Source organism: Kogia breviceps, chromosome 19 (assembly GCF_026419965.1).
Source record: "Kogia breviceps isolate mKogBre1 chromosome 19, mKogBre1 haplotype 1, whole genome shotgun sequence".
Taxonomy (NCBI): Eukaryota; Metazoa; Chordata; class Mammalia; order Artiodactyla; family Physeteridae; genus Kogia; species Kogia breviceps.
The window spans coordinates 17083738-17096905 of record NC_081328.1 but is presented as its reverse complement, the minus strand read 5'-3'; the positions used below and the strand labels follow the sequence as shown (position 1 = coordinate 17096905).

Genomic DNA, 13168 nt, shown 5'->3' with positions numbered 1-13168 from the left:
AAGTTAACTGATTTGAAAAATCCGTACAAATTAACAACCTTTTGAAAAACCTTAGCTTATAGCAATTTTTGAGTATTACTCTATGTTATACTGTACTTTTCATAAGAAGAAAAATAATTTAGAGAATAACATAATAATAAATAAAATAAACTGTAAAGTCCTGAGAAACGCACTGCCTGAAAAACTATCTTGTCACAAAACAGAATTTGTACAAACACTGTACTTGAGGAGAATGCCATTAAGAACCATGCAATTTTAAGGCAGTTAGTAAACTACAAAGATGACCACAGCTATGTGCTTGTGCATATGCATGTATAGATATACAATAAATGTACATAAAATTTGTGGCTCATAACACTTAACATAAAACATTTATATAGAAGGAATCCCAATTACAACTACTTTTTAGAGCACTAAAAAAAGACATTATATCCTGAACTCAAACATACCCATAATTTAAACATAAATTCATAAAATATTTTAGAATCCTTCACATACTCAAGGTCAATTAATCAGCAGAAAAAATATAAAAGTTAACTTTTTGTTCATATGGAAATGCCTTATTAGCATGATGTCAATTCCATTTTATTGCAGTAAGACTATCTTTTTAATGATGGGTAAGGGGCTGAGTTTTATTGTACTATCCTATTAAGATAGTTACAGCCTGCTCAAATACAGTCAAATATTATCAGAAGCACCATTGATATAATTTTCTTCTGGTAACCAAACCAAACCTGCATTTACTCAAACTTGTCCCTTCTCATTACAAAGTCTCTTTCTGTTGCTGAACAACTTCTATGTGACAGATTCCACCCTCATGGCTAATAAAGGCATGCAATGTTACCACAAACCATGCAACACGAAAATCATGGCAGAGCAAGTACTTACGGGTACATGGCCATTGTGGTCAATTTAACAAAGATATCTTTACTGGGTGCATCAGCAGTATTGCAAGTGAAGGCTTGTGGTGGAGGCATTTTGTGTTTCCTGCAGAAATCAGTAGGTGAAATGCTATATTCTTGTTTGACTTCATGCAGGTCTGACTTTGCAGCTACGATTAAGCAAGGTATTCTGCTGTCCATAAAGTGTTGCTATAGAATAAAAAGTGAAATCAAAATCTGATGACAAGTTCAAAAATTACTAAATTTAATTAAATGGGAACTAAAAATTTTCTCTAGATAGGCAAAGCATCAACAGTTTCAGGGAGAAAGTAAACTAAGAGGCAAAGACTGGCAGTTGTCTAGGTCAGTAGCATAATAAGACCAGGGCCACTTTTCTAATGCTGGTAACAATATAAACCTATAACAATTCTTCAAATTCACTACAATTTGAAAAAAAATTTTTTCAAAAAGAAACAATACTTTGGAATAAAAAGATATCTACCTAAATTCTCTCTCCTAAAGCACACTATTTTCATTTTTTGATATTACCTCTAGTCCTTAAGCACATGCATATATATATATGTTTACATAGCTGTAGTCATGCTGGACATAACCATTTAAAAATATAATACTGAATTTTCCATGTTTTCAGAATTCAAAACCATTATTTTTAATGGCTACATAAATTTCATAAGATCATTTTGTCTCAATTTGGTAAACTATCCTCCTATTGTTAGACATTTGGATTATTTCCAGGTTTTTGCTATTAAAAACAATGCTACAGTAAATTCCTTCATACATACAGTTTTTTTACTCTTATTGAATCTTTTTGATAATCTCAAAGTAACTGATAACTTTTCAAGCCTCTGGCTTATCCCCTTGCTCTATTATTATTCTTGGTATAACGGGCAACATATAATCCATGTGCATTCCTAGGACCTTCCATTAATGCAGAGGTTCTTAACTGGGAACGCACATCAGAGTCACATGTGGAAAAAAGTACTTTTAAAAATACAGATGTCTGTGACTCTATCACCTCAGAATGAAACCAGAACCTTCAGGGATAGGACACAAACGTATGTATTTTTGAAAAGCTCCACAAATAATTTTCTTGCATTTCCCTGGTTAGAAAACACCACATTACAATTCCATTAAACTCCTTATAAAGTTAAACTTGGTTTTAGACCAAAAGAGCAACAAACCTTAAAAATCCTGGCACAGTATTCAAAGGATTTAGGGTTACTGACATCATATACCAGGCACACAACATCACAAAGGATCTCAGCCTCAGTTAGGAATTCCGATTCTGAGATATCATGCAACTTGTAAAAAGAAAAAGACAGAAACGTAAGTATCATAACACTGATGTAAAATTAAAGTCATGATGTTTTACGATTTGCTTAACTTGACTTCCTAATTTAAGAATACTAGTTAAGCATAAATTTTCAGACTATTTTTGGCAGTAAGACATATGGATAAACAAGTAGCTTCTGATTTTTGAAGATGAAAAATGGTGATTAAGGTCCTACAGAAACTAACATTTAGTGAGTGACTAAAGTGTGCTAGGCAGGCCTTCTACATGCATTCTCTACATACTATAGATAAGAAAACAGACTAAAGAGATTAAGTCAACTGCCAAAGATAGCACAACTAACTAGTCATCAGACCAAAAATTGAACTCACATATGATTCCCAAGTCTTTTTTTTTTTCTACCACACCACCAAAGGACAATACATTAAGGTTATTTTGTTCTACTTCACTGCCTACTCTTTTTCAATGTTATTGAAATGTTAATTATAAAATCACTAAAGAAACATCCCATCTATGATATGATAATGACCCAACAAGCATAAAATTCAGTATTGAGCTATATAAGACAGTGCTTCTTTATTGAGAAGAAAGGGGAAGTGTAAAGTCAGAGGTGACTCAATATATTCCAAATAAAACACTATTAGAGCATGGATATTCAGAGACATGAAAGACATCAATCTGCAATGAATGGTTGTAACAATAAAACTGGAAAGTTAACAATCAGGAAGATTTACTGAGTACCCAATATACAGAATTATACTTAGGAGAAGAATGAGAGATAAACAGGTTTAACAAGAAACTGACAAAGAACTTTTATCATAAAGAGCAAAATATGCATAAAATTCAATGTGATTATCTGTCTAGCAGAATAAACTATTTCCAAAAAGAAAAAAAAAGGGAATGAACTTTCTTTAGTACTTATTATTTGTCAGGAGCTTCTCATATTAGTTAACTTAATAAGAAACTCAGGCTCAGAGAGAATAAGCAATTTGCCTGAAGTCACACAGCTGATCATTGGTGGACCAGCATTCAAACCAAAATCAGACTGGATCCAAAAAGAACATAAAACCTCTTTCTACTATTTCATATTATCTTTTCAGTCATACTATTCTATCAATCATTTTTTAGGCTACCACACCTGTTAAATACACTCTTCCCTGCTAAATAGATACAACCTGATTCAGGTTACAGATTAAACTACCCCACACCTGCACAAAGGTCTTCAAACTAATTTCTAGTCAACAATAGAGGACATAATTTAAAAAAATAAAAGTGGAAGAAAGAGCAAAGAGGATTTAATTTTTTTTTTTTTTTACTTTCTTACGGTAGTATAACATACAATTAAGCACACAGATAGATGAATTTTTACTTATATCTACACCCATGTACTCACCACATGGATCAAGGGAATTAAAATTAATTCTAATGAATAAACCAGGTAAAAAAAAATCATAAATAAATCACACAAAAACCACTAAATTAAATCCAATTATGTTTTCAAAGAGTCATTTAAAATGTACCCAATAATTAATAATCTTTATATGCCAGAAAACTTCTTACCAACAAGTATTTCTCTTGTCCATATACATAAACAGTGTTAATCGCATAGTATGATTTATGGTCATCACGAATTTTCCTCTGCCTCTGAAAACAACCAAAAACATCTCAGTATTTATAGTAAGAAATTACAGGAACTAGTTTTCATCAACACATATGCTCTGCATGTATGGTGTGTTAACCAAAAAAAGGACATTCTTCCCTACACTATGTATTATTTATCAATACAAAGGGGATATTGATTTTGTTTCTTAGTTCTTTTTTTTTTTTTTTTTTTTTTTGCGGTATGCGGGCCTCTCACTGTTGTGGCCTCTCCTGTTGCGGAGCACAGGCTCCGGACGCGCAGGCCTAGTGGCCATGGCTCATGGGCTTAGTTGCTCCCCGGCATGTGGGATCTTCCCGGACCGGGGCACGAACCCGTGTCTCCTGCATCAGCAGGCGGATTCTCAACCACTGCACCACCAGGGAAGCCCATGTTTCTTAGTTCTTAAGGTCTAAAATAAAAGATGCATTTGTTCTGCATAAAGGGAAAGCAGTAGTTGAAAAGGAAGTAAACTATATCACTGAAAGTATATTCCAGAGCCACCTGCTGGCAATTCTCATTACACTATAATTTGGCCTGCTATTTCATTTTGAAATATATCAATCTCCTTACTCAAAGCAGTAGTCAGAATTAGGTATCAGTATCCGGTTCAAAATATTCACTGTACATTTACTTCATGCCAAGCACTGTGTTTGATGCTTTCATATGTGTATTTATTTAATCCCCATCTAAAAGCTGGTTAAAAAAAAAAAGACAAATGATAGCTAACATCAATGAAGCAAAGATAAAGCTAGTTCAGTGCGATTATTGTTACACGTTGGTTGTACCTTACTATTATACATAGGTCACTCAGTTCTACTAATCATCTAAAAAGGTAAATGGTTATGAAAAAATTATGTAAACTTGTGACTATAAAAATCTGTTGAGTATAGTTCTATTTCTTGAGAACTCTCACCATTAAGTTTCTTCCAAGAAGAGACTGAAGAACTCCACTTTTCCCACAGTTTTTCATCCCAATTACATTACATCTGAACACATTTCTTTGAGTCTGTTTTTTCTGAAGGTCTATCTTTTTATCTCTTGTTACTAAAAAGAAAAAAAAAAAAAGCTAATTATGTACCGCTTAGACTCACTGAGCCTTCATTTCACATTCTGCAAAATAGGGTATTGCTATTTATCATTTTTACAAAGTGTTCGATCAATAAACATACTGTACAGTAGTCAAGCTGTATGTGAAATAAAGTACAAAATATAATACAGAAGGGCCCCACTTAGTGAAAAAGACACATTTTGGAAAGTCAGCTGTAAACTTCTAGTGACCAAATGATATTTATTTCATCATAAAATAAGTAGTACGTTTACATAACAAAATGATATCCCAAAAATGAACGAAAATTACAATGAATATAGCCAATACTATAGCCCATCTTTTTTTCTGTTATAAATTATTGTCATAATAAATTATAAACTAAAAGATGTTATTTCAATACTGCACTCTCTTGGGTCTATAAATGGAAAGAGGATATGCACGCTAGGGTTAACTGGCCTTTCCAAGGTAAATCTGTAAAAGAGGCAGCCCTGAAAACAATGTTGTATCAGCAGAGCAATGAGGCATCTCTTCTTGAGGTAAACAGACCTCCTTAAACTATACCCAAAGATTCAACTACAAGAAAGCTCACCAACAGGCACTATTTTTGGCAAAAAAACCTGAAAGTGATAAAAAACAGATAATAATTATGGGGTAGTTAAGTTATAGAATATCCATATGATGATACATTATCTAATATTAAAAATATATAAAAGTATACTTATTGATAACAGAAATATGGCCACAATATTTTGTTGAGTGAAAGAACCTCATGCTGGCTAATTAGTTCTTTAGTCTTTGGTGCTGCATTAAATACTGTCTAACTGGTTAAGTACTTTGAAGGGTACTTGCTCTGTCAATTTCACAAGGCTGTCTTCTTGTAATGGGGCTTCCTGTAAGATATGGCACTTTCCCCCACAAATTAGGATATAAGAACTTCTTGAAATGATCAGTTCCCTAATTTGTTATTTCATATTATATCTACGGGTTTTCTTTAAGTGGAGCACATTGCCTGTCAAGAATGCCTGGTTAATATTACAAGATCTGTGAAAGATTTTTTAATGTGGAAAAAGGTTATAAAACTGAGAGATGTTCAATCAGTTGAATATCAGGATCATGTGTTAATAGGCATTGTTTTTAATGTTTAAAGAAAATTAAAACACAAGATAGACTGGTAAATACTTTTCATGCCCATACCCCTCCTTGATTTTCATCAATGAAGTACCCTCAGGGGGAGACTAGAGGTAAAACCTCTACTCTTTCCTTTTTGATAAGCAATAAAATCAGGCAACTTACCTCAAAAGTGATTACCAAATCAAGGGCAAACAGAGTCATAGACATGGAAGACTAATGAAGATGCATTTATTTTCACTCTTTTTACATATGAAACTGGAATCCTAAAAAAAATTTTTTTCTAATTAAATAGCATTCATATACTTACCTGTGATGGCTGAAGCTTGAGACTCTTGCTCAGTCAATATTGAATAGCCTAGATAACCCAAATACTCCAGGCACCGCTGCACATCTAAATAGGTCGTGAGCCTAGGAAAGGGAAGAGTTTAAAATGTGAATAGTTCCTAAATGAATATTTATTTTAAAAAAATTACAACAGCTCAAATAATTTTACCACCAGACCCAGATAATTTTTGTCAGACTGCTTTAATTTCCCACGTGCCAACCATGGCTTTTCCTACAGTGACATTCTTAGGGCAGAGATGAAAGGGAGGAGAATGCAAGATGTGGGGTGGAGGGGGCTCCTGTATCTATTCCACCTGCCCGCAGAGAACAAGGCCACACAGATGAGCAGTGAGCAGCTGGTAAGATCTAGAGCAGGGATATTTTATATTATTTGCTTCCCAAGTTACATATTGTACTGCAAATACTGGCTAAAGACTTAATGATAATTAAATCTGAAAAGGTTTGCAAAAGGTGCAAAAAATAACTGAAAGGCTGAAAGGCACTTGAAAATAGTTAGCCTTTCGTATGATTTGAAAAAAGAACAGATCCTGGTGTTGAGCAAGTTATTCTCGCCAAGGCTAAAGTAATTATGTCATTATGCACAACCAGAGAATTTTTTTAGCACCCTAGACAATAGGTCAACAAGACTGCAGACACCCTCACTAAGTCTAAGAGTTCACTGAAAACAAACAACAACAAAAAAAACCCTCAAAGTAAGAATTCAGTGTCAAGTAAAATAGGCTCTCCCCATATTCTGAAAATACAAGATTTGTACAACAATGATGTTTCCAATTCCCTTAATCAAAAGTATTAAAACACATCGTAAATCAACTATACTCCAATAAAAAAAAATTTAAGTATTAAAATTTACTTCCATTTTTATATGACTTATTACTGTTTCCCTGTACCTCATCCAAAAGCAAACACATCCATTCCTGATAAATTTATAGAACATCTATAGTTCATCTTAGAGGTAGCAGCAGCACTATAATCCTCACAGGCAGCTATCATTGAAGCACTTCACAAGACCTGACAAATATATGAAATGATGAATGTAATGCACCATAATTTCAAACTAGCTGTAACTCTAGAGGAAAGAAGTGAGCTCTATACTCACGTCCACTGGGAAAGGAATCCCTGGTAGGTTATCCAGCCTTTTTCATTTGTACAAACTGTGTTATTCACATCTGGCCCCCAAGGTATGTAAGGGAAAACTTTAAACAAGTCTTTAAGCTCATCAGGTGACAAAGCACAGTCTCTATCCTGAAGATACACAAGGAAGTATACATAGCATTTAGATATCTAAGAGGATAATTCCCAAATGCAAGAGCTCCCTAATCAAGTAAAGCTATGTTTCTAAAAACTAACAAATGAAAAGAAATTTTACATTTTATCAAGAAAACTCCTTACACATAAATAAGGAAACCTACGCAAGGGTCTATCAGAAACTAGACTTTTTCATCTTGAAAAAATAACAAAGTAAATAATGTGAGAAAGTATCTTTGCTAGTTTAAGAAAGTTTGGGTAATTTTTGGCTATGTGACAGGAATACCCAATAGCTCAGGGAAGAGAGTTACATCATTCACAGGAAAATATTTTATCATATATCATGGAAAACTGCAGCTAAAAGCTTACCAAATCATGCTTGTCAAAAGTACTTTGGAGAAACAAATATGCGTGATGATTTAATTCAGTAGTGCAATCAGGAGGTATTTTTAGCCTGTTGACGAAAAAAAAAAAGTAAAAATAAATCATTAACCAAATATTAAAATTTAATTGGAGAAATGAACATGAAATTGCAACAAGTCTTTCTGTAGGATGACAGCATTCACAGAACACATTTTCTGTAGCCATTTAGACTTTCCCAGGGAAAGTCACTGTGGCGGTATACGGCAACTCTCAGAAGACTCACAATAGTGCTCATTCCAAGGTGACAGTTTTCTTAACTATCTGAAGGGCAGGTTGTATTGAAAACTTTACAGACAATACTGATTAAACTGTAATGGGTTGTTCTTCCTACAAACCAATTATAAGTCAAAATTATGAGCTTTAAACAATGTGAACATTGTAATGAGTTGAAAATGATGTGAAGAGATGTTATTTCTGCCTGATTTGACCTTTGACACACCCTAAATTCGAGTCAATAAACATTTATCAAATGCACGGAGGTACTGGGGACATAAAAACAAGACAGGCTCCCTACCTCTAAGGAACCACATGCAAGCTGGAGACAGACCACAAGTAGATAACCTCACTATCTCAACAGAATGAGGCAACTGTTGAGTATGGGTAAACGACAGATGCTAGGGGAACCCTTGTAAAAGGGAACACCTTGGCCTGGAGATGGTAATGTGTCAGCACTGTTGAGAGACACTGTCACCTGTATTGAGACTTGAAGGATAACAGACATGAATTAGGTTGTGGGGAAAGGGAGGAAGAGAGTAAAAATACCATGGGCAAAAGCCTGGAGTGGGAAACAATATCTGATTGGTGGACCAGAAATAGTTTAGTATTTACTTCTAGAATGAAGGCAGGGAGTGAGCCGGAGTGAGCAGATCATGAATGACCTCCTATACCAGGTTAAGAAGCTTAGGCTTTATCCTGTCTTGAAGGGAAAGTGACATGGCAAAATCCATGTTGTATATCTATTAATCTAGCAGCAGTGTGAAGGACAGGGGCAGAGAGTTTAATAAGAAGACTCAAGCGGTGGCTTTGAAGGGGCTGCTTTACAGAAAATTAAAGGTAGAGCGCAGAAAGAAATTAAAAGAGATCTTAGTGTAAGTCACAAAGCCATAAAAGATGGAGTTTCCTTATTGTCATACTTTAGAAAGCAATAAGCAACCTCCTGTAGAATTTATCTACCAACATAAATGGCACAGAAAAGAAAACTTGATAAAAAAAAGTCCTGGGACAATATATTCAATATATATATTCAATATATATTTATTGAAAAACCTGGGAAATCACTTGAGCCAAGATTTAATAACTTTGACAAGGGAAGTTTTAACTTAGAACTGATTAATGGACCAGAAATCCAACTAGAAATTTTGTTTCCTTAATGATGGGGAAGGAAAAACAACAAAGTTTTTCTGAACCCTTACATGGATAGCTAGCAGTGCTATGCTAAAATTAAAAAGGAGAACATGAAGATAATGTGCTACTGAAAAAGCGAAGAAAAAAGGCGAAAGGCTCAAAGGCCAGATCTTGGGAAGTCACTTCCCTGAAAAGCCTACTTTCCTTGGGTATGGGAGAGGCATCCTATAGCAAGGCAGTCTCCTATTTCAGGGTGATGCTGGGTTCATCATTAAACATACAGAACTTAAACATATCATTATCTAAAGAAAAATAACCACAAAGAGACTGGTCGTTTAGGAAAAATACTTATTTTATCCTGAGCTGAGAACAGGCTATAAAACTTAGGGAGGAGAAGGACTAAAGAAAAGAAAAATGCTAACCAATATATTTTTGATCCCCTGACTCTAGAAACACGTTCGTCCAGCATCTTTTATCTCCTTCCTCAATAAAATGAATAAAAAAAGATACTTGTATTCTTCATTAGAAGAAGAGGAAGAGTTTGAGCCATGCTATAAATCAGCGGCTCTCAACTGGGGATGATTTCACTCCTGAGGGGACATTTTTGGCTGTCACGACTTGGGGAAGAGGTGCTACCAGCATCTAAGGATGTGCTAATAAACATCCTATAACTCGTAGAACAGGCTCTACAATAAAGAATTATCTAGTCCAAAATGTCAATAGTGCCGAGTTTGAGAAACCCTGCTATAAACGGCTCTATAAATCTATAAATTATTCCTGAGTAGCTCAGAGCCTACCTACCAACATGCTAAATAAAACTTTAAAATACTGGCAAGTGAAATCAATTAGAAGCCAAAGGTACATACAAGGGAAATAAATATTCAGGTGTCAAATCCAGATCGTCAGCATAACCAAATCGTCGAAGCACAGTCCAAGTAGTTTCATGTCTCCCTCTCTGAATAAAAAGTGTGTGTAAAAAAAGAAAACCTGAAATAAAATAAATTAGTAAATATAGCTGATGTGAAAACGGGTAGAGTCACATGGGAGAAAAGCATGTAACACATAACGGCAAGAGCTAGACTCCTGAACATGTGTACTAGTTTTGCATACGGAAGGTCAAACCAAAACAAAGTTCACAAGTGTCTCAAAGAGTTGATTTCAGAATCATTTCACAGATACACCCAGGTCAGCAAGAGATGGCACCACATGAAAGGGCCAAAAACATATCCCAAGGAATATACTGACATTCACATGGTTATATTATAAAATCAAATGAAATCATTTTAATTTTAAGATAAATTTGTTTCTGAAATCTCTTACCCTCAGATGGACCTCTGCACTCCTGAGATCCAATCAATTTCCCTACCTCCAATTTATACTCACAGTAAAGATAATTATCCCCACCAACGCCTGCCTCTTCCAACTCTTAAACATCCAGGTTAGATTTTAGGTATATTAGTAAATACAAACATTTCCCTAAATATAGGTAATACTATAAAGACTTTCGCCTTCTGCTAAATTTTGAAAATATTAAATTCAAAAGGAGGAAAAAGCACCATTCACCCACCTTTCAGTGTCAATCCACTATCAGCCACACCATCACTTATATGTTTTCTGACTACATTTTTGACATCTTCTAGAGCTTGAGGAGCTAACGGAGTGTTGAAACAAATTCTCTAGCAAAAAACATAAAAATAAAGTTAAAAATAAATCAGCATTAAAACCACAAATAATACAAATATTAATCCACAAAGTAACATTAAATCAAAGAGTTGCAACCAAAGGAAACAAATTCTGAATTAGCAGAGCCTCTACTTTGTATTAAGTAAAACATGTCATACTTAGGACATGTTTTCCCTACTCTCCCCATCATGCTCCTAAAACACAGAGCTCTTTGTGTAGCTATGTTATACAAAACCGAGAAAGAAAAATAATTCAGAGTTCAGACTTCAAGTCATCCTTAATACACCCACTGTACACCATGAAATGACACTCTCAGAGTCCCCTCAATTCCTAAGCATAAGAGAGTTTTATCCCCTAGGTAAAGATTAAATAGGCTGATGTGAAAGAGAGTTTTTACATGAAAGAGATGCATGTCTATCAAAATACCATTGTTCAAGCCAATAAACTTTTTCTCTTCTCAGCAAAAAAAGACCAAGATACACAAATATCTGAAATAAAAGAAGGCTACCTGAAAGAAGTTGAGTTCAGCATCATTGAGAGTACCATCATTATCCTGATCAGATATTTTAAATATACGAGTAAGGGCTTTTATACAGGCTGGTTTCATCTATAAATCATTGAGAAAAGAAACAATCGTTTTAATGTAAATAGCTGGGATTTTAAAATATGATTTTCATAAATATGCTAAGAAGAATTCTGAATGTTTTCACTGTCAAATATATAACATCAAATACAACCAACATGAAAAATGAACTAAAGCAAAGCCATTTCCTTTTATACCCAAGCCACTTTAAGTAAATGAGGCAATATTTACTTGGACCGATCTGGAATGGTTAAGCTCTCCCTTCATGACCACACACCCTCTGAAGATGGGCAAAAGAAAAATTCATCTTTAGGGAAGATTCATTCTTCCAGTCATATAAAGAAGAAATGCCCTCTCTCATTTCATAAAGAATTTGAGCTGACATAAAACTATAGTAAAGGCTTCCCCCCCACAACTTCTCTGATTTTTGACCTTCTAGCAGCAAAATGGGACTAATGTTTTGGTCTGTCACTTGTGTGTGTGTATATATCAAAGCTGGGATATAAAACGTACTGATTCACAAGCAGGTGACAAAATAGCACTGGTTGATAAGTGTACAAGTCTTTTACTAACTTCCTATTATGAGATAAGAATTACATTTAAAAAATTACATTTTTGACTCTACAACTTTTATAAGAAAAGCTGCTGGAAATGTACTTTGACAACTTTTATTTTAGGATTTATAATGGATAGAACAAATATTTGACTATTTAATAATAAGCCCCAGGGCGTCCCTGGTGGCACAGTGGTTGAGAGTCCGCCTGCCGATGCAGGGGACACGGGTTCGTGCCCCGGTCTGGGAAGATCCCACATGCCACGGAGCGGCTGGGCCCATGAGCCATGGCCACTGAGCCTGCACGTCCGGAGCCTGTGCTCCGCAACGAGAGAGGTCACAGCAGTGAGAGGCCCGCGTACCACTAAATAAATAAATAAATAAGCCCCACATGCTTCTAATTTGTATAACTGCTATAGGAAAATCACTGCCAACAATGTTGAGAAAATAAAACTTTCAAGAAGATTTCTGAACACTGTGTAAATGTGGAGGGAGATATCTTATGGACATTTGAATCAGAGAAATGAGATGGCAAGGTGAGAAAATGTGTACTTGTTAGCTTACTAACTTCAGTGATATGGCTATCCAGAGCAAACAGTAATGATGAGTTTTGATCACACTAACCTATCAAACTCAAGTGCATAAAATAAGTTCTTTTAAAAATAGGAAGTATAGGGCTTCCCTGGTGGCGCAGTGGTTGAGAGTCCGCCTGCCGATGCAGGGAACATGGGTTCGTGCCCGGGTCAGGGTAGATCCCACATGCGGCGGAGCGGCTGGGCCCGTGGGCCATGGCCGCTGAGCCTGCGCGTCCGGAGCCTGTGCTCCACAACGGGAGAAGCCACAGCAGTGAGAGGCCCGTATACCACAAAAAAAAAAAAAAGAAGTATAGCTGATTTACTTTGTTACAAAGCAGAAACTAACACACCATTGTAAAGCAAATATACTCTAATAAGGGTGTTAAAAAAAAAAAAAAAAAAA

At 35.2% G+C, this 13168-nt stretch overlaps 1 protein-coding gene across 15 annotated transcripts in view; it reads right to left on the bottom strand.

The window, feature by feature from the left end:
- Positions 1-13168, bottom strand: part of RHOT1 (ras homolog family member T1) — a 62098-nt gene that overhangs the window by 17125 nt on the left and 31805 nt on the right. For all 15 annotated transcript variants that reach the window (XR_010838353.1, XM_059047851.2, XM_067022175.1 and 12 more), the window contains 10 exons: positions 11563-11661; positions 10939-11047; positions 10238-10358; positions 7974-8058; positions 7456-7601; positions 6322-6422; positions 4749-4879; positions 3754-3837; positions 2084-2203; positions 889-1091 (listed from right to left, as the gene is read on the bottom strand). Coding sequence is in view for 14 of the 15 variants with exons in the window: in XM_059047851.2 (XP_058903834.1) it covers positions 889-1091; positions 2084-2203; positions 3754-3837; positions 4749-4879; positions 6322-6422; positions 7456-7601; positions 7974-8058; positions 10238-10358; positions 10939-11047; positions 11563-11661 (1199 nt within the window). In the remaining variant the exon portion in view is untranslated. The remainder of the gene's footprint in view (positions 1-888; positions 1092-2083; positions 2204-3753; positions 3838-4748; positions 4880-6321; positions 6423-7455; positions 7602-7973; positions 8059-10237; positions 10359-10938; positions 11048-11562; positions 11662-13168) is intronic.